This window comes from Amblyomma mixtum, chromosome 1 (genome assembly GCF_055824585.1).
Source record: "Amblyomma mixtum isolate Tamu chromosome 1, ASM5582458v1, whole genome shotgun sequence".
NCBI classification, from domain to species: Eukaryota; Metazoa; Arthropoda; class Arachnida; order Ixodida; family Ixodidae; genus Amblyomma; species Amblyomma mixtum.
In genome coordinates, this window is record NC_143012.1 from 276,326,999 (window position 1) to 276,340,727 (window position 13,729).

The 13,729-nt window shown below is 46.8% G+C and overlaps 1 protein-coding gene across 3 annotated transcripts in view; it reads right to left on the reverse strand.

Moving 5' to 3' along the window:
• Positions 1 to 1,123: 1,123 nt before the first annotated feature.
• Positions 1,124 to 13,729, reverse strand: part of Gycalpha99B (guanylate cyclase 1 soluble subunit alpha 2) — a 198,036-nt gene continuing 185,430 nt past the window's right edge. For all 3 annotated transcript variants that reach the window (XM_089566075.1, XM_089566076.1, XM_089566074.1), the window contains exons 9-10: positions 8,425 to 8,579; positions 1,124 to 3,139 (exon numbers count right to left, since the gene is read on the reverse strand). In XM_089566075.1, coding sequence (XP_089422201.1) covers positions 2,932 to 3,139; positions 8,425 to 8,579 — 363 coding nt within the window. In that variant the 3' untranslated portion in view covers positions 1,124 to 2,931. The remainder of the gene's footprint in view (positions 3,140 to 8,424; positions 8,580 to 13,729) is intronic.

Genomic DNA, 13,729 nt, shown 5'->3' on the forward strand with positions numbered 1-13,729 from the left:
CATGAGTGGACCGATTGGCCCGGCTGGCAGCTTTGTTGCGCCATACCCCAATGCGCCCAATCGCTTCTGCGAGCTCCACAGAATGTTTGAATTGATTATCACCTGCAGGCACGCAGAGTTGTGAGAGCACCGAGAAAGCAAAGGCGCATGCATTGCGGACTCCGTGCTTCTCCTGGCAGTGGTGCTTACAGATTGTTACACGTAACTCCTCGAGAGATGTATTCTAATGTAGTCAAAACGGTGGCGGTCACAGTGAAATTCAAAACACTTGTATGGCGATCCATTTTGGCGCCCGCATCTGTTGATTGCGGCTCCTTCAATCCCACTAAGAAGACTAGAGCTATATTTTGTTGGCTGCACTGAATACAAAAAACAATATTAATAAGTTAAACATTTATGAACGCATCCACGCGGCATGTAAAGAACAAAAAGAAAACACGCTATTTTTGCAAAGGCCAAACAACCGAATAGAAAAAAAAGCCGTGTATGCGTGCGCAGTAGCAAACAAAATAAAATCACCACACTTGGTTGAAAGCTATGAACTAATACGGATGACTGAGTGCTAGCCAATAGACTTCACAGTGCTAACCAATAGCCGAATACGTGGTGCGAGCAGAGCACAATTATATATTTTTCTTTCTATGGTCTCACCAAGATTTCAGTAAGCATTACTGGCTCTTTAATATAGGCGCGTGCACTCAATACTGACGCTCACATGACCTCGACAGGGCCACATTGAGCTCACATTTCTGATATTTCGGGTGGAAAACTGCCGTATTGTTGGGGTCTTTAAGTGTCAACGGGTCCAGTCGGATCAAATTGCGTGCAAGAGGTAGGCTGCCCAGCTTGACTTTCTGAAGAACTGTCTTTAATCACATCTTATCGTGCAAGTAACAGCTGAGAGCGAAAACTGCTGCCCGTTCAACACGCTCTCTATCGTGCCTCCGAGATTATGGCACGTATTGCAATCTTGGAGGTCCTTGTTCGCACTCACGCACTGCCCTCCTCCACGATGGATGCCGCTGCGATCCCTACTGGCTTGGTTCATTAGTAGTAGTGCGATACAGAGCTCATGCTCATGGATGACCTTAATTATTCGAAGCTTGACTTCATTCAACCCCATATACTTGGGTCATGTAAACAAGACAAGAGATCATTTACTGCGCGCAATAAATGTGTATTTAAAGTGTTCAAGACGGTACAACGGGCACGCGATCTTTGACCATGAACGGCATGCTGAGCACATTGTCAAATACACAACGTTTTCACATCCAGCATGGGAACAACAATATAAGCATCACAAGCAACGTGCTAAATCACACAATTTTCTTCGTGCGCAACATTCACCAAACAAGTGCTTCTTTCTCTAAACTGCTAATCCCACTAATGGCCACCTCAATTTTGAAACGGTACACCGAACATTTGAAACTGTGTACTGTGATAATCATTTATTTTACGACCCGAAGTCACTGTACCATCTACCAACACGAACTAAATGACCAACAACATCACTATTTAAAAGCTCGCAAAAACATTGTGGTGCATCTCTGGGTTCATATTCTACCTTAATCAGAGACAGTGAAAACGTACATGTCATCGTTTGCAGACTAGAAGAACGTTAAAATACTGCTGTAATTTTTTTAAACAGTTATTCATCCATTTCTGGCTACCGAAATAAAGGTCACTGGATGAACGAAACATGCATTTGAAGGACCATTTGTCGCAGAAAATTAAAGGAGAGCACAAATTTGTGTGAAAATGAAGCTAAGTGCGAGGAACATGAAAATCAAATTCGTTTTAAGATTATGTCTTACTATTCCCTGTATCACAGAGGATTACAGCGCAGCGTGCTTTTGTGACTATACAAACGCAATACTTCGACCTACTACGGAGTAATAAACAACAGCGTCCAGCAAATCAAGTTTTGCAAAGAGAGATTACAAAAAAATCAATGAAACAGGCATTCAGCAGGTTTCGCAGACGACTGCTTTGAAACCCTTTTTCTCAGAACACATTTCATGTCCTCGAAAGCTCTCGAAAACAAAGACGTGATCTAAACTTTCAGGTCAAGTATTTTTCACCTAAGTGCCTGAAATGAACAAACAGCGCGCTACACATAATACTCAACTCCAACATTTATCTTCTCTTAAAGCTCACCGGCAAACTTTGTCTTGGCATGGCATAGGCTCTACTGTCGAAACATAACACTTTGAACGAGTGGAATTGAGCTAGAGCTACAAGCGCTCAGCCCCTGTTATCCGATGTGGGTTTCAGTCCATCCACGCGTGCCAGCAGGGCTTGCTCGCCGGCCTCAGCTTCCCCTGAAGGTAATGGCCACTGGGCAAATACACCTCCACCGGATGACAAACTCGACAAACGACATATTTGACAAGTGGTGCTGTTTTTAGTGTCAGGAATGTCAATGACCAGTTAAGAAGACGATGTGAATCGCCGCACAGCAGTTTTCCTTACGATTGGCGACATAACTGTTGCACTAGCACTGGGAAAATCCGCGTCTTCAAATTATTACTTCACGGCAATCACCAGGGCGCCGCACTCGGGAGAATTCATGTGAAACTCGGAGTACATAAACACTGTCCATTTACCTTTTCACCTTGGTATTTGTGCATCCCTTCATGATACAGTCGGGCAGCTGGTTCTCCAGCATGAAAACTGTCCACAAAGTCCAAAGTTATAAAAATTCAAGAACGAGCTAGGTCGCTCCCACCGAAGCCGAGTCAGGAAGCGCACTTTGAGCAAACCCCACCGAGCTCCGACAATCAACTTTGAGCTCCGCGTGTCCAGATTTGATTTGTTCCGATGTCCGTAACCACACTGACACGCACAGAACTATGGCACGCCCGTGACCCTCAAGACGGGCGGTCAGTCCAGCGGTGCGCCTCGCGCTGCTCCTTGGTCGCGTCCGTCCGTTCAGGCAAGCCAGGTCTGCGAGGCGTCCATTCTGAGCTCACGCTGCGCTTTGCGTATGTGCACGTCCAGGGGCTCGGCCGGGTCCAGCTTGGGGTGGGCGAATCCCTTGAGGAAGTGGCAGGTTCCCTTGATGTGCTCCGGGAAGCCCTCCGGCAGGCACTCGCGGGGCCGGGCTTCGAACCGGAATCCTTCCGTGTGCACCAACAGTCTGCGAGAGGGCACGAAAGGAGGGAAAGTTGCAGCTGTTGATACTGATGATGATGATTGTGCTGGTAAGCCCTTTGGAATGGCCGATAATGCATAAACCGGACCATGCCGAAAGGAAAGATCTGTAGTAGCCCTGCCGGTGCTGGGGCAACTTTTGGGGATCACAGAGCCTTTAGAGGATGGCACTGTCGGGAGAGCCACAAATGCTTTCAGATATGGCAGCAACTGAATTGCTGTAGTGAAATGATAGTAATTTAATGACTTCTTCAGTAACTTGCAATCTAACGAAATTTATGGTCTACTGATTTATTAATATAATTAAGTGCTTTATGGCAGAAATTTTGGAGCTAAAGTAATTAATTACTTCCGAAATTTCTTTCGTTCAAACGCACCATTGCCCTCTGTGGTCAAAGCTTTGGTGTCTGGTTAGCGCGCGCTTAGAAAGCAGGAACGACGTGCGGCAAGACTTGCGTAGGGCTGTGCCTCCTAGACCGCCGGCTTCCTCTGTTGCCGGGTCGCTGCCAGTTGGTATTCGGTGGCTAGGCAGGTGTGCACTTGTCGCGAGCATCCCTAAAACAGAGAGCTGATAGGCTGGGCACAGGGGGCTCGAGGAGCAGTTGGCGCGCACGTCGGAGTTAAAAACTATAAATGAGCGCGCTGCGGTACTCGCAAGGTTATGTCAGCTATGGGCATAGGGGCACCTACACTGTAAACAAGCATCAACACCGATGGGAGAACTATGTACTCCATTAATACGGTGTAAAATGGCGCAATTTCTCTATTTTACACCATATTGTTGGAGTACAGGAAAGAGAGGAAAAAAAGAAAGTATGGAAAGAAAAAAGGACAAAAGGGAACTAGAGTAAGAGAAAAGAAAGAGAAAGAAAGAAATAAGGGAAGAAGGAAGGAACGGAAGGAAGGAGGAAAGGGCAAGAAGAGGAAGGAAGAAAAAAGAAAGAAATGAAGAAGGAAACAAAGAGATAGGAAGAATAAAAGGAAGACATGGAGAAAGAAGGAAGAACGAGAGGAAGAAAATGAAAGCAAGAAGGAAAGGAATAAAGAGCAAGAAAAGGAAGTAAGAGAAAGGAAAGAGAAAAAAGTACGAAGGAAAGAAGGAACCAGAGAAAGAACGAAAGGAAGAAATGAAGAAAGAAGGAAAAAAAGAAACAGAGAAAGAAAATGGAAGAAGAAGGTAGGAAAGGAAGAAAGGAGAAAAGCGAAGAAAGTAAGGTAAAAGAAAAAGTAAGAAGGAAAGAAAGAGAAAGAAAGGAAGCAAGAAGGAGTCCTCTGAGTCGCCCTCAGAGTTGAGCTATTTTTTCTCCATGAACGATGTCTAGTACTGATTTAGCAACATCGATCCTGCCTCGAATCTTTTTTTTTTTTTTATCAATGTGAGTCTCACTTTGCCTTCTGCTAGTGATATTATCAGCGTTGGTGCCCTCTAGTCCTATGACCGTCTCCATTCTGATCTCCTTGCAGAAGAGAGGGCTTCCAGCTACCAACATTTTTTGAAGGTTTTGTAACTTTCAGCTGCATTCGTACGTCTGCTCTTCGAAAATATCAGGCGTGATCGCTTGCATTTCACTGCGATTTCTGATCAAAACACTAGGCGTTCGTTGAACGCGATTAAAATTATAAAATGCAGGGTCTAACGTCCCGAAGTGAAACTAAGGCTATGAAGGGCGCAGTAGTGGAGAGTTGCGGATTAATCTTTACCACCTTGCATTCTTTAACATGCACTAACATCCCTCAGCACACAGGCTCCTTTTGCATTTTGCATCTGAGCGGCGGAAAGGACTGTACCCTGGTACTCCGGCTTATTAGCCGAACTCGCTAACCACGGGTCTACCATGGCGGGGAGAGTGATTAAAAATTTCTTCAAAACAATTAATATAGTTGTCGAATGGTCAGATCTACCAGCAAAAGTAAGCTGGAAGCTGTGCTTTCCCTGCAATTGTTGCTCCAGACACTAATTCTTGAGAATGCGAGCAGTGTTTAGAAACCTGCTTTCCGTAAACAGCTGCCTTCAACCACTTTTCAGTAACACTCTAATGCCTAGAAACTTTAATTCTTGTGTTTTAGGCTACTTGTGCATTACTGAAGAGATAATCTGAATGCCAGATGAGGCTTTTTTTTCGATTTCTTGATCGCAGTGGACCTTGTTCGAGTCTCAATTTCGCAGTTTTCAGCAGACGCTTATATGCGCACGTACACGTGCAATACGCTAACGAGCTACTTACTATTCGATAACCTTGCGAGTAATATCCTGCACAGTTCGTAACGTGATCGCGAGGAAGCCTTGCTGTTAAAACAGTGAAGATTTGTCCTGCTCAAGATTTCAGGCTAAGCATAAGGCGGATAGAATATAAGCCGTGGAGTTGTCAAATTTTGTTTTCTTGCAACCTACCATTTCCTGTATATCTTAAAAAATATCTTGAAATTTATAAAGTGTGCAAAAAAAGCGAGGGGGGAGCTTAAATTTGCACCACAATTCTCGATTAATAAGAACATCTGAGGGTGTGACTTACCGTGCTGATATAACGTAGTTGTTAGAAATGTGGGTGCCTCCTGCAAACGACACTAACTGCCCTTTGAGCCGTACCCCCCTCGGACCACCACACACTAAAATAAGACTATGGCTGCGCCGTACATGTTCAATACATCGCTTCGCCGTTTGCACGTGCCAGCTGTAAGACGCAGGTTAAAAACTCGTCAGCTGGATTATCTTGCTTTTTATTTTTTTTTTACCCACTGGACTTTACATTTTTCCACACTCGGGAGTTAAACCGTTGTTGCCTCAAAAGATATTTTCTCTTTTCGTATCTGTGGAATATATTCTCCTTCCCATGGCAGGCAACCTACCCGGCACCCGTCGGCCATCACATCCGCGAGGGTGCGTCCTCCTTTTCCGGCCCGCTGGTCATCTGAGATTTTAGCCTTCGCTGGCTTGCTTGTGCGTGGGCATACGTGTTTACTTGCGTTTGTACGGGCGTGCGTTCGTGCGTAATTACCCGGATCGGCGGCTGGAAGCCTAATTAGGGCAGGCGAGCGTGGACTCTGGTGCGAGGGGTGGCAGCGGGGAGGGTTGGGCGGTGGTGATAGTCCAGCAAATGCATCACCGCGGAAAGGTCAGCCCCTGCCGGCCCGGCACGGCGGCCGCGAAACAGCACGGATCAGCGGCGAGACAGCGAGTCAGCGTAGCGCTCCGCTCGTGCGCATCGGTGGGCTGCTGCTCCTCCCCTTTCTCTCCGCTTTTGGTTTTGCGTTATAGCTCCTTCGGCCTCTCCCTCTCCTGTACGGAGCGGGGGGTTGTCGTGGAGCCCAGCTAAGTCTGGCTTGGCCTGTCGGCACGCCGCAAGGGTCCTCGCTTGGGCGGCTTTAGGAGGTGAGGGGACGTGTGGGGCAGAGCTCACGGGGAAAGGGCACGCGCCCTCGCCTTTCGTAACAGGTGTCGCCGTCTAAAACTCTCTTGTACCGCGCCCCTGATGGCGTTCCGCGACGTTGCTCAAATCAAACCTTTGAGGCATTAGAGGGCGTGAAGGGAGCTCTAATTTGAGATTGATGTTCTAGGTTTTGTGCCTTGATCCAGAATGATAAAATATGAATAAATAATAATAATAATAATTCTTATTTTCATCAACAAGCGCCATACATTAGAAACAGGCCAGTCTAGGCCTTCAGCTCGCTTGAGTGACTGTGCTTTAGGATGCATAAAACACGTGGTGATGGAGATGAATATATCCATGACCGTACGGAGCGAAGGAAACAAAATGATAAAAACATAACAATAATAACAATAATAATATTAATAATAAGGAGAAAATAAGAAAAAAATAATAATAGAGGCCTAATAATAATATGAAAATTATATAACAGCAAAGGAGGGAGAAGAGCAGGCTAGAAAAGAGGCTGCCTTTTACAGATTGACAAAGGCTGAGCCCCCCACGCACTGTACTACTCGCCAGTCAAAAGCAGGGATTAAGTATAAATTCAGAAAAGTAAAAAGAAAATTAATTAAACGAAAGATGAACACCAATAATGCTGTTTAGAAAATTCAGCAACTGTGAGAAAAAAGGGAAACTACAGAAAGTGAAATTACACATTAGTGTTGTATGAAATGTCACATTTCGCACATAGGTGAAAAAATGCTCAACAACGCAGACACGAATATGAAAATAGAGAGGGTAGCAAAAGCGGGGAGCGAAAACGCATGGTTCATTGCTGACATTGGAACTATCAGAAATTCTCATCGGCCATGGGGAAAGGAGGCGAAGGGAGAGGGGGCAAAGGGAAGTGAAGGGACTCAGACATGCCCGCATTTGGAATGAGGGGTAAATCGAGGAAAAATCTGGGCTGAAAAACAAAGAAGCTGAAATTGTAAAAGAAGTCAGTCAAGAGCGATTTCATAAACTGATCCCCTCACAGCAATGTTGTTGGTAAATCTTTCTGGACTATCTCTATTAAATATTTTTTTCGCATCAGTTAACAGCCATTTGTTCACTTTCCGCGCATATGCTGTTGTTTTAAGGGGCAGGACTTGCTTCCCCATTAAGCTTGCCCCCCCCCCCTGTGTGTGTGTGTGTGCGTGCGTGCGTGCGTGCGTGCGTGTGTGTGCGTGCGTGCGTGTGTGTGTGTGTGTATGTGTGTGTGTTTGTGTGTGTGTGTGTGTGTGTGTGTGTGTGTGTGTGTGTGTGTGTGTGTGTGTGTGTGTGTGTGTGTGTGTGTGTGTGTGTGTGTGTGTGTGTGTGTGTGTGTGTGTGTGTGTGTGTGTGTGTGTGTGTGTGTGTGTGTGTGTGTGTGTGTGTGCGTGTGTGTGTGCGTGTGTGTGTGCGCGCGCGTCACACTCTATGGTACGCATAAAATATGTCCTTATAGAACCTGGCAGGTGGCGGTTAGATTAAGTTTCGGTCGCGCGAGGCTACTCAGGACAACCTGGATCACACAAGTCCCAACAGTCCCAATGGGGACTTCCAGGGATCCTTGAATGTCAAGTAGAGGAAGACCATTTCTGCATGCATGGGAACATATGCATGGGACCCATTAGCTATCACTTCAAACGGCGGAAACTGCCTTCACGAGGTTAGCGTGCAGGTGAGAAGGAATGCGGCGGCTACGTAAGCCATGCAGAGGTAGAATTGCCAGCTACGTGGCATACGGTTACATCACGCCGCAGCGCGCGGTGACTGCGTTCACAAAGTTAGCGGGTGGGGTTACGCCTTCTCACACGTAAGCAGCCTTAAGTGTCTCCACTGACTTTTTTCTTCATTTTTTTCAAATCTTACCGACCTGTGCGTGGTGGGGCTGACGTTGATGTGCATAGCGATGCTGCCGGACTCGAACTTGTTGGCCAGGGACACGTCGTTGCCGATGAGGCAGTAGCGGGGCATCTTGACGCCCACCACGCCCGCCAGCACCAGGCCCGTGTGCAGGCCGATGCGCATCTGTAAACCACCATTCCAGCGCCAATTCCAATTACAAAGGTACAGAAGCCCGCCGCTCAATTCAGGCACTTATCACTCTCTTTTCTTTTCCTTTGAATACTTCCTACATCCCCTCCCTCTCGACGAGTTTGGAGTGTCCACCGAGAAGTGAGACAGTTACTGCGCCTACTCCTCTCTCAAAACAATGACATAGAAGTGGTCTGAACGTGATAGCACCATGTGTTTTTTCTTGCCTGAAATAAACTGTTATAGCTCCGCCCATAACTTAAAGGATGTGAGAAGGAGCAGGTAAGCAGAGCTTATTCAATCTGTGCCGCCCCCCAGGCGCGAAATGCCCAGCGCGCGAGAAAAGAGCGTTCGTCGGGTTTCTTTGATATGTGACCAATCTCCGTCATATAGCTTAAAGCTACGTACAGGGCCGATGCACCAAAAAGAGACAGATGACCCAAAAGGTCCCATCTGCATGGTCTTTAAATAAGATTTTTATACTAGCAGCCAGACTCTGAAAGCGAAACTTGGCTATAAGATCTATTTTACTGGTGTTAACAACCCGAACATAGGGGATCATGTAACCCCACTTAGAATGTACTTAGCCCATTTCGAGCAAACAATTCCCCCTCTCAAGCCCACACGCACGTGGACGCAATATAAACATACAAACAATAAAAAAAGGGAACTAAAGTGGTATTGACGGTTTCTTACTGTCAACTTGACTACAGCAATTTAGTGCAAAATAGCCATTTTCTCCATTTTGAATTTATCAAAGAAAATTTCAGACACTTTCGCCTAACTTCAACGGAAATTTTACAGTGTACATCTCTGATGGCCAGCTGGTTTCGTTCGCTAATTAGGCAATAGCAGTGTCACCAAAGAAAAACAAACTGCAAATTGTGATCACACTGAGACATGGCTAAGAACACGAAGCTTCAAATATGAGCGGGGCCTGTTTATTTTTTCCTTTTTTTTCACTTTTCAAACGTGTCCACCTTCACACACAACACAAACTTCCAAAGCATCCCGAGCAGATTCCAAATTGCGCGTCTTAGATAGTCGTACGTCCTTACGTTAGTTCAAGAAAGCAGAAAAAGCAGTTCTTCAGCTACAGAGCAAATCCACTTAGGGAACTGATGCCCAAAGCATACAGGCACGTACGCACGAATGCCTCATTCAAAGCACGCACATACACACAAAAACACGCTCCTTCCCGTAATTCCGCAAAGAAAGCAAAGCAAGACTATATAGTTGAAGCGTTAAGTGTTCAGGGAAGAAGGGGACCCAGGGGACTAGCAAGCAGCGCAGCGCGGAATATTCGTTAAAGTTCAATCCCGGGCCATTTCCCGCTTTCCAGCGGCGCTCCTCCGGAACGGCGTGATTAATTTAGGTGAGATTGAGATGGCGCTCCCTCTTAATGCCTCATTCGGGCTAGTCCGCTGCCACGTTCTCCCTTTCTACCCAACGGCCCCGCTTCGGCTATGGGGGAGATAGAGGGGGAGAAGGCGGGAAAAGGAACGAGATCCTAAAGTGGCGCGGCGGCGGGAGCGGGGCAAATTCGGCAAATCCGCACCGAAGCGAGCGCACCAGGCGGAAACGCACTCCACGACATCACCCGCTCGTGCCCTCGGGCGCTGGGCATAAAAAACAACGAAGTACAAAACGGGGAGCACCGCCGCCAACGGAGAGAAGGTGGGGAGAAATGAAGCGCCGGAAAAGCGCGCGGGAGAGTGCACAAAGAAAGTGTAATAGGGAAAGCCCACACAGGCAGCAAGACGAGCCGCTAAGGGAAATGTGGACGAGAGTTGGAGAAGGAAGGAGGAGGAAAAAAAAAGGAACAAAATGGAAAGAAACTAGAGTTCAAATGTAGCTGTCGAGTGTGTTGTACACGAGCACTTATATATCAGTGGACGAAAAGTAAAAGAGAATGAGAAAAGAAAATACCCACAGCGAGGTTGTTTCACTGGGTCGGAACGACCATCGCACGGTGGTTCGCATAGTGAAGCTCCCTGCAGTCCGAGATAACGGCGCTGGCGCGACAAGTCTCGCCCGCAAGGAAACACTCGCGTGTAAAGATAAAATTTACTAGAAATAAATCAACGCAAGTAAGTGTGACGGGGGAAAAAGGCGAAAGCAAGGAAAGTAAAGGCAGAACTGAGAACGAAATGCGCAAACAGCAGCTCTCGTCTCTGTATAATTGATCAACTTCGCGAGGAAAGCAGCGGAAATAGAGAAAATAACCTTCGGGGGTGCAATGCTAATGTGAGCGACGACGCTTCGCACGTGCGTGCCGCCACCTGAACGTCGAGCTGCGTCAGTACGCGTGGCTTTCTGCGCACTTGAGTGTTTTTCTTGGTATCTTAGTCTCGTCTCCCACCGCTGTTCCTTGGAGTACTTTGTTATACAGCGAAAGTTTGCGGCCCCTCAAAAGCTACCAGGTTGCAACGTCGTGAACTTCCCCTAAATGAAAGGACTCAGAGCGGAGTTCTGAAATAATATCACGAAGAAAAAGAACTTTCCAACGCTTATCGTTGTTTTCTTTTTTTGGCATGGCAATAATGTTTATAATATTTTACAGGTACAAAACCGAGTGAACATATTTGGCGTGCCGTCGTGGAGGGTACTGAACTAACTCCGACAGTCAAGGTTTCTTCTGCGTTCACCAAAAATCAGCGCATATCAGAAATTGCGGAGGGATTGAACCTACGACCATGCTCTCAGTGGTAGAATTACACAGACATTGAAAAAAAAAAATGGCACGAAAGATAATATTGCAATAGAAAAAGGTGTAACATAGACACTGAGTCACCGCGGTGAGTGCTTTATGAGCTGGTCGTGTCAATAATAATACTATGAAGCATGTTTCCATCGGAAAAAAACACAAGAAGAGAGAGAGAGAGAGAGTAGACCCTACGGGTGCTCGAAAGATGCCTCATAGCGTTAAAAACCAGCAACTAGCACAGCTGTCTACGCTTATTGCCGGTAAAAGTTGTCATTAAGTTTCTGTACACACCCAGAGAGTGCTGGGCTGCTGCTTGGTACATGAATGCGCTCTTCCCCTAGAATGAAGCGTCAGGTAGATATTGTAAAACAAAAACTAAACTAAAAGGTCGGCATTAGGCTTTTTCTTGAGCGCTTTCAAATAGAATGTAAAAAAAAAAAAACAAACTAGCAGAACCGTTACGACTGCGGAACGCGAGAGCCCGCTGCAGCTGATAAGGTATTTAAATTTCATGACATATTGAGGTACAGAATATGAGGCGTACATCATTTGTGTACATCTGCAGAGCCGGTTCAGGTGGACCGCGATACATTCCTCCACTCTTGGCGTACTCTCCCTTCACCTTCCACGGCAACCACGCCGTAGTGGAGGGCTCCGGAAATTTCGGCCACCTGGCGTTAAAGAACCCCAGGTGGTCGAAATTTCCGGAGCCCTCCACTACGGCGTCTCTCATAGCCTTAGTTGCTTTGGGACGTTAAACCCCATAAACCAAACCAAACCACTCTTCGGATGGCTCACGCGACCAGATCAGTGAATTCTTGAGCTCAGGTGTCCGCCCTGAGGTGTCCAGTTGCTCATTCATCGCTCTCGCCATACCCTCCTTTTTCTACGGTATCCATCCTCCGGTTGAGGATTCCTGCGATCTCGCCATACACTCCGCCTTTTACGGTAACCATAGTCCAGAAGGTTCCCGTGGCAATTTTTCTCCAGATACTCATACCTACGCTGTCTCCATACCCTATAAGGTATGCTGCCGGGCTAGTTAGTTTTGCATGTTAAATTGTGAAAAAGGGCGCTGCATTAAAACACACAGAAAGGCAGGACGACAAGCACAGCTTTGTTTGAGAAGTATCCATACCCTTCCATGGTAAGAATCATCCGGATGGTTCCCCTGATAGCCGCCCTCCGGTTATGCGTTCCTCCGATCTCGGCAAAACTTTCTCTTTACATGGCAACCATCTTAGTAGTGGCTACCATCGCAACCAGTTACCGGTTACGCCGACTACTACTACTACTATTACTACACTGACTCGAAACCCAAAAACGGGAGTTAACAGTACTAGCTGGAAAGCAAATATCAAAAGACAACTAAGAAAACAAGCTTCTCATGGATATGTAGTTGGAATTCAAAAGAAGATTCATTAATTATACGCAGAAACTCGGGTCATGAATGCCGATGCGAGCTGCATTCTTGCACCGATAATAACGAAATTAATTCATTGAGAAACAGCAGTACATGAACAGGCGCATAATTATACAACCTTAGAGCCATTACTGCACGAACCGTGCAGCTTCCCTGCAAGCACCACTCCTTAAGTGGACAGAGACTGAAGGCACTTATCTCGACGAGGCTGATATACAATAAATTAACCCATCTGCATCCATATGAGCGCGCAGGCTCAGCTCGCGTTCCGAGGAGTCACAAGCTATTTCTCGATTAGCGCTTCAAACTCATCGGCTGGAAAGAAAGCCGCACGGACACATCTCGGCCCACTCAGAGGAGCTGCTAAGCTCTACACGAGCAGCGTTGCTGAGAGAGGACGTTGGCTCTCGCACTTCTTGACCGAGCCAGGTCAACTGCGAATGGCCAAGACAATGCGGTGCACTGCATGTACAGAATGCAACAAGTCGCAGCGTTTTTGACTCACAACGTAAATGCAAATGTGCGAAGCAACGACGCCTCCAGCGTTCGTAAATCAGCACATAAAAAGTGGGACTCCCCACCCCGCCCTTTTGAATATCATCTCATGGACGCCCCAGAAAAAGCGAGTAGGCGCGCGTGGTGTGTGCGCAATATATGTCCATATATTTTGTCGCTTGCAACACGGCTGACTTAATGAAGGCGTAGACAGCTGCGCGGCGGCATAGGCTGCACCATGTTCCAACACAAGGGATGAACAGTGTAAACAAAAGGCCAGACATAAGCCCATTATCATCATCATCAGGCTGACTGCGCCCATGGCAGGACGAAGGCCTTCAATGAACCCTTTCCTGTACCGGCCGCGGCCACCATATCCCCCCAAACTTCTTAATCCCATCCATCCAACTAATTTTCTGCCACACCTGCTAGGCTTGCCTTCTCTTGATATTTAGCCCGTTACCCTCAATGATCATCGGCTACCTTGCCTTCGCATTACACGGCCTGCCAAAGCCCATT